We start from the raw sequence: 13,727 nt of genomic DNA, 5'->3' as shown, positions 1-13,727 counted from the left end.
CCTCAGCCCCACGGCCCTCAGCCACTGTGTCTTCAAGACCTGAAACCAAGAGCCACCAGGCAGGCGGTCAGTTGTGTGGTGCTGGAATTGCTGTGGCACTGGAATGGAACCCACCAGCCACAGGCAGACCGGGAGGTCACGAACAGTGCTCCCTGAGGACCCCAGCTCAGGCCTCACCGTCTCAAGGCTGCTTCACAGAAAAGGACAGGCCTGGCTTAGGTCTAACTCCCCTCACTAACTGGCAAGCAGCCCACGAGAACAAGTATTCTGGAAAGATGTGTTTCAAGACAAATCAAAGAGCAGGGAAACATGTTTTCAGTCTTATCTATCTGTAGTGATTCTTAAAGGTAAAACCCAGTACATTTCCTTCACTAGTATCTTGGATATCTGTTAAAGTGCTGCTTATATTTGAATACGTACCAACCATCCTTTGCAGCCTGTTTTACATACATTCCATCCTCACAAACCTGGGAGACGCTTAGGAGAAGGATGACATCACCCCATCTGACAGAGGAAACAAACTAGCCCAGAAGCCACAGCATGGCACAGTGGACGCCACGTCCGAGGTGTCCCCTCCTGTGCCTGACTCCTGTGCCTGCCCCCGAGCAGCTGGTGGACTGAGTTACTGTCCAGCTCTGCATACTGCCGGGTGAGGCCCAGGGACACAATGTGAGAATACGCGTCTCACTCCAGTCACCCAACAAGTGAGTGGCCAGGTGTGGATTTCTGGCTCCAAGCCCTTCACCCTTAGTGGCCTGACCCTTTCTGACACCAGCCAGGAGTTCAAACAATCAGTACTCACCATAGGCTGTCCAGGGTCTGAAAATTTCACTTTGATATCCTGCAGGTGTTTCAAGATTGGCTCATCATATTCCTAACCATAAAGAGAAGAAAAGAAAGTTCTGGTGAGCTTTTACAGACAACACACATGTTCTCACTGAGTCACTGTTGCATCTACTCCTAGATAATTAGCCCTGTTGGAATTCTGTCCTTGTCACTCCCAGGAAGCCACCCAAATTTGTTCAGTCACTAGCAGTCTTAGGGTGGCAGCAATGAGGTGCTAACTTTGTCTGGCACGGAGCACTGGTAACCACCAATGCCAAGCCAGAAGGGTATTGCGCTCATTGCCAGGGGCAACAGCCCTGACTGACTTCACAGCCCCACCAGCTGCCAGTATAGACGGGGTCAGAAATGCCATCAATTAAGACTGCTGGTCCTCAGCACCTCCTAAGAGATAGAATCAGAAGAAATGCCCGGACAAGCTACTGACCTTGGCAGCCAACACCCCCGCTTAGGGCACGTGGTGATAAATATCCCAAATCCAACACACACAGTCAAGGACCCTCACAAAGCAAGTCTGAGACCTAACGGCAGGCACTATGGAAGAGCTCCTAACGATGGCTCTGTGCCTTTACGAGTCATCGTTATGCAAACACAGAAGTTCACCAGGGCCTGTCATTTGCGAAAGGCCGACTGAGAAAAACTCAGGAAAAAAAAAAAAAAAATCACAGGACCTGAAACCCAGTGACCACATACTCATGAGAGGTGCTTTATTTGTGAAACCGTCACTTCACCCTAGAAGTCTGGGGACTGGAGCGAAAGGATTTCCTGAGGTTCTGCTGAGCCTGGTAACTACTGACTTCCCAATTTTAAATTCTTTCTACATCACAGGCAGACCTCGTTTAATGCACTTCACTTTACTGTGCTTCACAGGTACTTTGGTGGGTTTTTTGGTTTGTTTTTTTGGGTTTTTTTTGTTGTTCTTGCTTCAAATTGAAGGTTTGTGACAACCCTGCAATGTCAGACGATGGTTCGGATTTTTTAGCAATGAAGTATTTTTAAATTAAGGTATGTACATTTTTGAGACATAATGCTATATCGCACACTTAATAGACAAATTACAGTATAGTGTAAACCTAACTTTTAAGACGCACCGGGGAACCAAAAACTTCACGTGACTCACTTTAATGCTACATTCACTGTATTGCAGGGGTCTGGAACCAAACCCACAATGTCTCCGAGGTCTGTCTACATAGAACAAACCAAAAAAAAAGCAGTAATAAAGGCACCTTCCAAGTCTTTAGACAAAAAGTAAGTCCAAAGCAGTTTTCAAAGAAGGCCACATCAGTCTGAGATGTCAAATCCTAAATTCTAGAACCAGAAAACACTTGCCTCCAAGATCACGTGTATCACTGACTGAGCACGTATGCCTAGTTCTAGAATCGCCAAGGCAAATGTATCACCAGTATGTTTTCCAAATATGCGGCACTGGGATCTTCAAGCTCACTGCAGTCAAACTAGCAGCACCCACTGGTACCACCCCATAGCCAGGAGACAGCCATTATGTTCTTGATCTCCTCCAACAGCCTCACACCTTGAGGGCCAAGGACCTTCTATGGCCCAGACCAGAACGGAAAGCCCTAAGTTAGCAGGCTCAAAACTCAGGGACAACAGTGGAAGCAACTCAGGGACTGATTTAAAGCTGCTCTCCCTAAGTTTCAAAACTCTGCTTTTGGACCTATCTTAGCCACCACCAACAGAGAACCCAAGGACCTACATACAGCCAAACCCACCTTTGAGATTTAACATCTGACCAAAACGGAACCTACTACCATTACTTGCTTCAGGTTATAAACGGCCCAAAGCACATTTCACCACTCTCTGCATACTAAATGAGTACTCAAAAAATGACACGTCTTTTTACAACTGTAAGACAAAAAGCAGCGAGATACTCTGTGGCATAAATACTGAAGCACTGACACTAAGACAGAGGTGTTGGGGAGAACGGAAGAGACACCTCATTCAAGTACACCTGACTGTACTTGAAACCAAAGAAATGCTACAGACAAAGCAGCAGCGCCATCCCTGGGTTACTAACTGGCCGGCCGGGCAACACCAGAAGCCAGGTCTCTCAATCAAGTCGCCTAACCGGCACCAAAAAGCCTACCTCACGACGCTCCTGCCACCACTCAGTGTGCCCCCAACCTGCAGCACGGGCCACCACCTGGGGGACACATCAGAAACAAAGATCCTCCGGCCCCATGCAGACCTCCTGACTCAGAGCCTGCACTTCCATGAGCCGTCCCAGTGACAGGTGCACACACCCTTCTCCCTCTGCTCTGCCAGCATGGGGGTTTTCAACCCTTGGGGGTACATCGGAATCATGAGAGCGCTTCTATAAACACCTCAAACTCTCGCTGACCTGGCGGTGGGGAGGCACTGATGCTGCTATTTAGTTTTAAAAGTTGCCCAAGTGACTAACATACAGGCAGGGTGAGAATCTGGTTCTAGCATATATTACTCAATTTTCCCAATAAATTTCTGGCTCATGGCGTTCTAGTCTTCTAGTATTCTTGGTCTAGTATGCTTTCTTTCTTTTCTTTTTTTTTGGCCATGCTGCTCGGCTTATGGGATCTTAGTTCCCGAACCAAGGACTGAACCCAGGCCCTGAGTAAAAGCCAAGCCCTAAACACTGGACCACCGGGAATTCCCAATGGTCTAGTATTCTTGAACCGCACCTTTTCATATGAGACAAGAAAACACAGGTTATTGTTAAGTCATGTATTTTAAATGTTCCCCCATCTGGAAGGGAAGTAAGAAACGCATCCCCTCCACCTTTTCTTCAGTTCTGGCTTACAGATACGCACTAAACAAGGCAGGCAACAGAGCTAGCAACGCAGCAACTCCCTGGAACCATTCTAACTGCAGCTGTGAAACCTCTGCAAACTTCAGTAGAGCGAGCTAGCTGCACGCCACCTGTGGCCGTGATCTGATATAAAAGCACTGTGCTGACCCATCTGGAATAAGTCCAAATGCTGAGATGGCCCCCTCTGTGGACTTTTGAGCAGTATCTATTTCTTTTTTTTCTTTTTTTTGCTGTACGCAGGCCTCTCACTGTTGTGGTCTCTCCCGTTGCGGAACACAGGCTCCGGACACACAGGCTCGGCGGCCATGGCTCACGGGCCCAGCCGCTCCACGGCATGTGAGATCTTCCTGGACCGGGGCACGAACCTGTGTCCCCTGCATCGGCAGGCGGACTCCCAACCACTGCGCCACCAGGGAAGCCCAAGAGCAGTACCTATTTCTGAATTCTGGAAGCTTCTACCATAACTCAGCTCAGGGAAAGTCACATTTGTTTTCTTTTAATTGGCTCACCATTTCACTAGAGAAAGCTCAACAAGGCAAGACAAAGGAAGTTTGGCCATTCCCATTTTTTTTAAAAAAAGATTTTTTCAAGGAAAATGATTGGAAATTATTAGCAACTTGTTAAATATTTGTACAAGTAGCAAGGCGGCACAACAGGCCCATTTCAAATTTCAAAAATTAATCAAAACAGAAGACTGCGTGCCAGCGAGCGTGCGCCTGTGTGTAAACACGCTCATGGGTACATGCGTACACACACACACACACGCACGCACACTTCACTGCTCAGTGTCAACTCCCCCACTCCCGCTCCTCATCCTCACACTTCTCGCTTATCCACATCACTGTGAGGTAGAGAAGGGTCTGGAATCTGTTAACATGCTTCCTAGGGTGAGACAACAGACACTTTACAGGAGGCAAAGCGACCCTAAGCTCGGCTGAGGTTCTGCGTGGCAGGCCTTTCCGTGAGGGCCGCTACACGAGGGCGCACGGGGGCTCCAGCTGCAGCCAGGCCTCCCGGGGACCCTGACTCCTCTGAGTTATGGTCACAGAAGGCGCCTTTCCACCCACAATCAACAACTGCTAGACATGCTGTTGAAAGTTCACAAATAAATAATGTCTTCTATAAAGTGGGAATGTGCCTGTGTGCTTACCTGAACTAATTCACTTAGCATATCTACATTTCTGAAGATGGTAAACCAGAACTCTGGAATTCCTTTTGGGTTTGGCTCTTCTGCTGCTGCTTCTTCTTTTTCCGCTATGACTGCTTTATTTTTTATGTCTCCCTAGAAAAGTAAAGACGCAAAATTGGATACTTATCATGAAGCAACGACTTTACAAATAACTGAATGGCTTAATACAGACCACGTTTTCAGAACCCATGTAAACTTCTATCAGAAACACTTGCTCTTTGAAACTGCATCTCCAAGACCACTGTGCCCATCACAATTTCCAGCATCTCTGAGGAACAACGCATTTAAGGCATTCCAGCCAGATCTAACTCCATGATGTAATTTTAGATCAAGGGGAAAAGAGCTGAAGAGCTGATACAATGCCCCCCGACTTGGGGAAGGCTGTCCAGCGCTGGCTCTCTGTCCATCCTGGGATAATCACCACCAGAGGGATACTCCAGGATCTCCAGCAACAAGAAACTGCCCCGCAAGCTGCATGTCCAATGATACGGAGATGTTGGGACAGAGACACCATGCAAACATCGGGGGGTGAAGAGAAAGGCGATGTGGCCATGAAGAGGGTAGTCTTTTCTAACATCACAGGCCTGACATGTGATTCTTAGGAGGACATGATCACAAGGGGCTTCTTAAGTTAACATGGGCAGATTTTCCTCGCACAATGAAGAACTGATTCACAACTATATTGATCCACAGGCATGGCTTCAACTACGCCAGATTCTACATGTTTTTAAAAGATGAGAAAGATATATAAGCTACCAAAACTAACATACACTTAAAAAAACAAAAAAGACCCGCAAGTTTATACTATAGGATAGAAAAGCCACTCCCAAATGTAAAATCAGGTCAACAAAGTTCACCTTGTCGTGTTGGGACTTTCTGTGGCACTGGAATGATACCCGTCACCAAAAAAAGGCTGCAAGCAGGTGATGGACAGGGCACATCACCAAAAGGACCATTTACCCATGTAAAGTGGCAAGATGCACCGGGGCTAATTCACTGTCACGGCTGGTCCCCGAGCAGGATGGCACGGATGTTTCCAGTATGCTCTCCCCACCACAGCCCACCCTCTAGCACCTGCCCTTCTAGACACAGCTGTGCTCTCCCTTGTGGGTCTTTGCTTTCTCTCGACGAAGACTTTTTCTGATGTTTTAATCTCCACTGCCCTGATCCCTTATCTCACTGTACCACTGTGCAGAGGTGCCACAGACGGCTGAGAAAGGGGACTGTGTCTGGCTCACCACATTAACAGAACCAAGCTGCCCGGTTTCACTGTCATAAAGAAATCTAAACACCCAACCTAAGGCTGAAGCGGCACCTACTGTTAGGAGCTCTCTTCTTTGTAAAAGAAAACCATCCAATTTCTTTTTTTTCCCCACCAGCCGTGCTCCACGGGATCTCAGTTCCCCAGACCAGGGATTCAACCCAGGCCACGGCAGTGAAAGCGCCAAATCCTAACCACTAGATCACCACACAAAACCGTCTTATTTATAACAGCATTAAAACAGAACACAAGTGGCATTGATTAAAAAAAAACTTACGGCCAATTTGTCCTCCTCTTCATTTTCACTGTGCCATTCGGATTCTGCATCTGTCGGCTCAGCATCACCAGTGATGAATTCCCTTCTCTAAGTAAAAACAAGAACTTACGGTTACATTCAGTTACTCAGAAACTTGAGAGTAAAGACAGTGAACTTGTAAATAATGTGTATAAAAAGACTGAAAACTGGATGCTTTTATAGCTTAAGATTCTAAGTTTTGGGGCTTAAAGAATAACATTCGGGGAGACCTTCAAGATGGCGGAGGAGTAAGACATGGAGATCACCTTCCTCCCCACAAAGGCATCAAAGATACATCTACATGTGAAACAACTCCTACAGAACACCTACTGAACGCTGGCAGAAGACCTCAGACCTCCCAAAAGGCAAGAAACTCCCCACATACATGGGTAGGGCAAAAGAAAGAAGAAAAAACAGAGACAAAATAGGGACGGGACCTGCACCAGTGGGAGGGAGCTGTGAAGGAGGAAAGGTTTCCACACACTAGGAAGCCCCTTTGCGGGCGGAGACGGGGGCTGGGCAGAGGGGGAAGCTTCGGAGCCACAGAGGAGAGAGCAGCAACAGGGGTGCAGAGAGCCAAGTGGAGAGATTCCCCGCACAGAAGATCGGTGCCGACCAGCATTCACCAGCCCATCTGCTCACCGCCGGGATGGGGTGGGGCTGGGAGGTCAGATCCCAGGGAGAGGACTAGGGCTGGCTGCATGAACACAGCCTGAAGGGGGCTAGTGTGCCACAGCTAGCCAGGAGGGAGACCGAGAAAAAGTCTGGACCTGCCTAAGAGGCAAGAGACCATTGTTTCGGGGTGTGCGCAGAGAGGGGATTCAGACCACCGCCTAAACGAGCTCCAGAGACGGGTGTGAGCCGCGGCTATCTGCACAGACCCCAGAGATGGGCATGGGACGCAAAGGCTGCTGCTGCCACCAAGAAGCCTGTGTGCAAGCACAAGTCACTATTCACACCTCTGTAGCCCGCCACTGTCAGGGTCCTGTGACCCAGGGACAACTTCCCCGGGAGAACACACAGCATGCCTCAGGCTGTTGTAACGTCACGTCATGACAGCCTCTGCCGCCACAGGCTCACCCCACATTCCGTACCCCTCCCTCGCCCCAGCCTGAGTGAGCCAGAGCCCCCTAATCAGCTGTTGCTGTAGCCCTGACCTGTATGAGCGATACGCCCTCAGGCAACCTTTATGCAGAAGTGGGGAGATACAAAGCTGAACCCCGGGAGCTGTGTGAACAAAGAAGAAAAAGGGAAATCTCTCCCAGCAGCCTCAGGAGTAGCAGATTAAATCTCTACCATCAACCTGATGTACCCTGCATCTGTGGAATACTTGAACAGACAACAAATCATCCCAAAATTGAGGCGATGGACTTTGACAGCAACTGTACACTGGGCATATACCCTGAGAAAACCATAATTCAAAAAGAGTCATGTACCACAATGTTCACTGCAGCTCTATTTACAATGGCCAGGACATGGAAGCAATCTAAGTGTCCATCGACAGATGAATGGATAAAGAAGATGTGGAACATATATACAATGGAATATCACTCAGCCATAAAAAGAAACGAAATTGAGTTATCTGTAGTGAGGTGGATGGACCTAGAGTCTGTCATATAGAGTGAAGTAAGTCAGAAAGAGAAAAACAAATACCGTATGCTAACACATATATGGAATCTAAAAAAAAACGGTTCTGAAGAACCTAGGGGCAGGACAGGAATAAAGAGGGAGACGTAGAGAATGGACTTGAGGACACTGGGAGGGGGAAGGGTAAGCTGGGATGAAGTGAGAGAGTGGCATGGACATATATACACTACCAAATGTAAAACAGATAGCTAGTGGGAAGCAGCCGCATAGCACAGGGAGATCAGCTCAGTGCTTTGTGACCACCTAGAGGGGTGGGATAGGGAGGGTGGGAGGAAGAGGCAAGAGGGAGGAGATATGGGGATATATGTATAGCTGATTCACTCTGTTATACAGCAGAAACACACCATTGTAAAGCAATTATACTCCAATGAAGATGTTAAAAAAAAAAAAGTAACATTTAATGATTCACTGGGTACATCTGGATGTTTTGTCTAAAGAACTTTCTGAAATATACTAATTAAGTTTACCAACAGAGTTCCCTACCTTGTCAAAGAGAGGCTGGTATAATGCTGCATACTTTCTTTCCAAGTCATGAACTTCTTCATAGAACTTGGCTTCTATATGAGCACATTTCACCTGAAGCTGTTTCAGTGCGTTGATTCTTCTTTTTACTGCTTTGGGTAAACTAAAAGAGAGGGAATAAAAAGTAAAACATACATATGCCTGCAAAATAAGGCAGCATGCTTATTTTTTACTAAAATAAATTAACATTAACATAGAATTAACACCCTTACCATGAAAAAGAGCTCCTAAAAATCATTAAGGACAAACACCACCTCCCCGCCCCCCCACCAAAAGGAGGGTGGTGGCGGAGGAGGAAGCTGAAAGATAATTCACAAAAAATACAATTAATGAAGAAGAAAGGTCCAATCTCATAAAATATCCAAAAGAATGTAAATTTAAAAGAACTGCTGTCTTTTCCTTACCAAATTGGCAATTAAGAAATAATTCCCAGGGGGGACTTCCCTGGCGGTCCAGTGGTTAGGACTCTGCGCTGTCACTGCCGAGGACCTGGTTCAATCCCTGGTCGGGGAAGTAAGATCCCGCAAGCCTCGAGGTGTAGCCAAAAAAATTTTTTTAAATAAAAGAAGAAAATTTTTAAAATTCCCAGGTCTGATGAGGCTGAGGGCAGAGGCCCTCCAATTGACTCATCTTTCATTTTTTTTAACATCTTTATTTGAGTATAACTGTTTTACAATAGTGTGTTAGTTTCTCCTTTACAACAAAGTGAATCAGTTATACATATACATATGTTCCCATATCTCTTCCCTCTTGTGTCACCCGCCCTCCCACCCTCCCTATCCCACCCCTCTAGGTGGTCACAGAGCACAGAGCTTATCTCCCTGTGCTATGCGGCAGCTTCCCACTAGCTATCTAATTTACATTTGGTAGTATGTATATGTCCCTGCCACTCTCTCACTTTGTCACAGCTTACCCTTCCCCCTCCCCATAACCTCAAGTCCATGCTCTAGTAGGTCGGTGTTTTATTCCCGTCCTACCACTAATCTCTTCATGACATTTTTTTTTTCTTAGATTCCATATATATGTGTTAGCATACGGTATTTGTTTTTCTCCTTCTGGCTTACTTCACTCTGTATGACAGACTCCAGGTCTATCCACCTCATTACAAATAACTCGGTTTCATTTCTTTTTATGGCTGAGTAATATTCCATTGTATATATGTGCCACATCTTCTTTATCCATTCATCTGTTGATGGACACTTAGGTTGCTTCCATGTCCTGGCTATCGTAAATAGAGCTGCAATAAACATTTTGGTACATGACTCCTTTTGAATTATGGTTTTCTCAGGGTATATGCCTAGTAGCGGGATTGCTGGGTCGTATGGTAGTTCTAGTTTTAGTTTTTTAAGGAACCTCCATACTGTTCTCCATAGTGGCTGGATCACTTTACATTCCCACCAGCAGTGCAAGAGGGTTCCCTTTTCACCACACCCTCTCCAGCATTTATTGTTTCTAGAGTTTTTGATGATGGCCAATCTGACCGGTGTGAGATGATACCTCATTGTAGTTTTGATTTGCATTTCTCTAATGATTAATGATGTTGAGCATTCTTTCATGTGTTTGTTGGCAATCTGTATATCTTCTTTGGAGAAATGTCTATTTAGTTCTTCTGCCCATTTTTGGATTGGGTTGTTTTGTTTTTTTGTTATTGAGCTGCATGATTTGCTTATAAATTTTGGATATTAATCCTTTGTCAGTTGCTTCATTTGCAAATATTTTCTCCCATTCTGAGGGTTGTCTTTTGGTCTTGTTTATAGTATCCTTTGCTGTGCAAAAGCTTTTAAGTTTCATTAGGTCCCATTTGTTTATTTTTGGTTTTATTTCCATTTCTCTAGGAGGTGGGTCAAAAAGGATCTTGCTGTGATTTATGTCATAGCGTGTTCTGCCTATGTTTTCCTCTAAGAGTTTGATAGTGTCTGGCCTTACATTTAGGTCTTTAACCCATTTTGAGTTTATTTTTGTGTGTGGTGTTAGGGAGTGTTCTAATTTCATACTTTTACAGGTAGCTGTCCAGTTTTCCCAGCACCACTTATTGAAGAGGTTGTCTTTTCTCCACTGTACAGACTCATCTTTCTTAAGGGTAAACAAGAACCTTGCAAATATTCTTCGCATCCACTTCTAAGAATTTTTCCTAAGGAAATAACCAAATTTTTATGTGCTGGAGTGACCACTGATATATCATTTGTAAAAGTGAAAGACTGGGAACAATGACAAGATGAGCACGATTAAAACAGGGCCTGTCCACAACCATGTCCTCAAGGAATACTCAGCACCACAGGAGGAGCTCCTGCTGACACACCAAAGGAAAAACCAGGGACGACAGAGACAAGACGTGCATTCTGGTCTAGAGTCAGACAACTACCAGCTCCTTAGCCCTTCGATACTTTTTACCTTCTAAGAAACATTTTAGTTTGTGTGCCTTACTTTTATAAATCAGAAGGGAAAAAACATTTCAAACCCATTCAAGTCATTTGTTTAACCTGAAGCCCTTAGTCAAAATCCGGAACAAAGAGCAGACTCCTGTGGATTTCCCTGGTGATGCGGTGGTTGGTTAAGACTCTGCGCTCCCAACGCAGGGGGCCAGGTTCCATCCCTGGTCAGGAACTAGATCCCACAGGCCGCAGCTAAGGAGCCCGCCTGTGGCAGCCAAATAAATAAATTAACAGAAAAAGAAAAGGAGCGGACTCCTGTGCCCCACAAAGATCCACACTGCCCCCCTTGGTGGGCCTGGGTCCTGTCCTCTGAATCCTCCTCCATGTGGGCTGACTCCTCAAGGGCAGGGCTGGCATTAGTCTAATGGTAAACAGTACCAGGCAGCTCCCAAGCACAGCACTGTTTAGAAAATACAGCCAATCAAGGGGGGCTGGTTCCAGAACCCTGTGGATATCAAAATCCAAGGATGCTCAAGACCCTTATATAAAATAAAATAGCGTTTGCACACTAAGCACATCCTCCCATATACTATAAATCATCACCAGATTGCTTACCATACCTAATACAATGTAAACGTTATGTAAATAGTTGCTGGTATGAGGCAAATTCAAGTTTTGCTTTCTGGAACTTTCTGGAAAAGTTTTCCCCCAATATTTTTGATCCACAGTTGGTTGAATCTGCAGATGCATAACCCAGGGAACCCGTGGATACAGAGGGTCAACTGTAGTGGAAAAGGCTTGAATCACAAAGGACCCTGTCCTGGTATAATCATACCCGCGGCAACCTCAGTTTGGACCAAGGTCCTTCACTACAGACTGCCAACTACAGAAACCGTTCTAGAACTACTGCTAGTGAGAGAACAAGGAAAAAGCAGAGTAAGAATTTAATAACACTGAATACATTAAGGGCTCTACTTCTTCTCTACATTAATTACACAACCTAACGTTATTTCCTAACTTTCAAATCTTCCTAAAGGGAGTAAAAATACAAGGAGCTCTAAGCCAACTGAAACCAGATATCGTCCCCAGCCAGCCTCTAAACAGTGAGAGTGACTACACACTGCTCTTCTCCCCACAACAGGCACGTCACGTACAGCATGGAACGTGGAACTAAATCTATCGCACAAAACCTTGTTCCCCTCCCCCATTTCCTCTCAGCAAATGCCACCCCATTCACCCAGTTTCTGAAGCCAGAAACTAGAAACCACCGCTCACACTCTGCTCTCCTACCTGCACCCAGCATCACCACACCCCACCGATCTAGTCTGCAAACACTTCACAGAACCTTCCCCACTAGGTGACACCCCCCCCCCCAAAGAACCCTCTCTACGGGCAGAGCAGCCCCCAAGCGTGCCCCCTCTGGGACAACATCCCCAGCCCCGCGTGGGACAGCCGGTGTGAGTGCGGGGTGGCGCTCTGAGGCCCAGCCGTGCGTGCGCTGACTGCAGGAGGGGAGCCTGGCCCCGAGAAGAGCGGCCCAAGGGATTCAAGGGTGGGCATCCTTACGGTGTTCACTGTGCAATACAACCAAGACACAGACTTCGGCCAGATAAGCCACGTTTTGGTGTCGCAGGCTCATGTAGGTGAGCCGGGCAGGACTGAGGTCTCTTAGCGAACTAGGAGCCACCATGAAGAGAAAGCACTGCCCCGGTCCGCCCGCTCACAGGACCCACGAAGGCCTCTCACCCTATAGGCTGGCACCGTACACTCGCCCATAACTTCACATGCCGCACTACCCTGGCCACAGGCCTGTAGCCTCTACCAGGGTCTGACCCCAGCACTCACCTTTGGGACCCCAGAGCGTGCCTCTCAGCAGGCAAGGTCTACTGAATGAAAAACATACTTATTCCTAGTCTAAGGAACCAGGAGAGGTTTTTTTCTTTGTTTCTTAAAGTTGCATCGTCTCACTCACGGCATACTTACGTCTCGATGTAGCTTGAAGGAGTGTGGGAGACACTGTCAAGACGTTCCTGTAAAGCTGCCAAAACTTGAGGATTCTGCATCACCTGGTCTGCGAGTTTTTCTATTAAGAGTTAAAAAAAAACAAGGCCAAAAAATTTAAAATACTTCCACCCCACAACAGCCAAGAGTTGAAAATCACAAACACATATCTACTACCTTTGCTTATCTACTTTTTTTTTGTGTGTGTGTGGTACACGGGCCTTTCACCGCTGCGGCCTCTCCCGTTGCAGAGCACAGGCTCCGGACGCGCAAGCTCAGCGGCCAGGGCTCACGGGCCCAGCCACTCTGCAGCACATGGGATCCTCCCGGACCGGGGCACGAACCCGCGTCCCCCGCATCGGCAGGCGGACTCTCAACCACTGTGCCACCAGGGAAGCCCTGCTTATCTACTTTAATTTGTAAATATAGCAAGTAGCTTCTTAAAAACATCTGTTTCAAAAATATTTATTTTTCAAGGCATTTGATACTCTGTGTTAAGTCACCAAGTGGATGGCTATAAATATACCAAGGGCTCCCGGAGAGTTCTGCTCCTTACCTTAGCCATAGAGCCCCAGTCTCCCCACTGAGGACACTGTCATTCGCTAAGCTCGGGCAGTCTACCTCCCTCCCGGAAGCCGAGGACGGGGACAAGGTGCCCGTGACTCTGTAAATCAGCACGCACTTGTGCCCCAGCTCAGGAAAGCTCAACTCCCACCAGCTCCCTGGGGGCACCAGACCTTCCAGGCGCTCTTTGCCTCCACCTTCACCCACCTTGCCCTCCTACCCAAACCCGC

General features: G+C 46.9%; 1 protein-coding gene and 1 non-coding gene across 12 annotated transcripts in view; both read right to left on the bottom strand.

Annotated features, from left to right (window-relative positions):
* NAP1L4 (nucleosome assembly protein 1 like 4) overlaps positions 1 to 13,727 on the bottom strand; it is a 60,104-nt gene that overhangs the window by 17,547 nt on the left and 28,830 nt on the right. For all 11 annotated transcript variants that reach the window (XM_067037828.1, XM_059070210.2, XM_067037831.1 and 8 more), the window contains 5 exons: positions 12,916 to 13,015; positions 8,522 to 8,663; positions 6,374 to 6,460; positions 4,797 to 4,928; positions 803 to 874 (listed from right to left, as the gene is read on the bottom strand). In XM_067037828.1, coding sequence (XP_066893929.1) covers positions 803 to 874; positions 4,797 to 4,928; positions 6,374 to 6,460; positions 8,522 to 8,663; positions 12,916 to 13,015 — 533 coding nt within the window. The remainder of the gene's footprint in view (positions 1 to 802; positions 875 to 4,796; positions 4,929 to 6,373; positions 6,461 to 8,521; positions 8,664 to 12,915; positions 13,016 to 13,727) is intronic.
* On the bottom strand, positions 25 to 151 carry LOC131760680 (small nucleolar RNA SNORA54). The gene has a single exon (XR_009336785.1). It is a non-coding gene; the product is annotated as a small nucleolar RNA SNORA54 (small nucleolar RNA).

The sequence above is a fragment of the Kogia breviceps genome, chromosome 7, assembly GCF_026419965.1.
Source record: "Kogia breviceps isolate mKogBre1 chromosome 7, mKogBre1 haplotype 1, whole genome shotgun sequence".
Taxonomy (NCBI): domain Eukaryota; kingdom Metazoa; phylum Chordata; class Mammalia; order Artiodactyla; family Physeteridae; genus Kogia; species Kogia breviceps.
The sequence above is the reverse complement of the archived record's forward strand: the minus strand, read 5'-3'. Positions and strand labels throughout refer to the sequence as shown.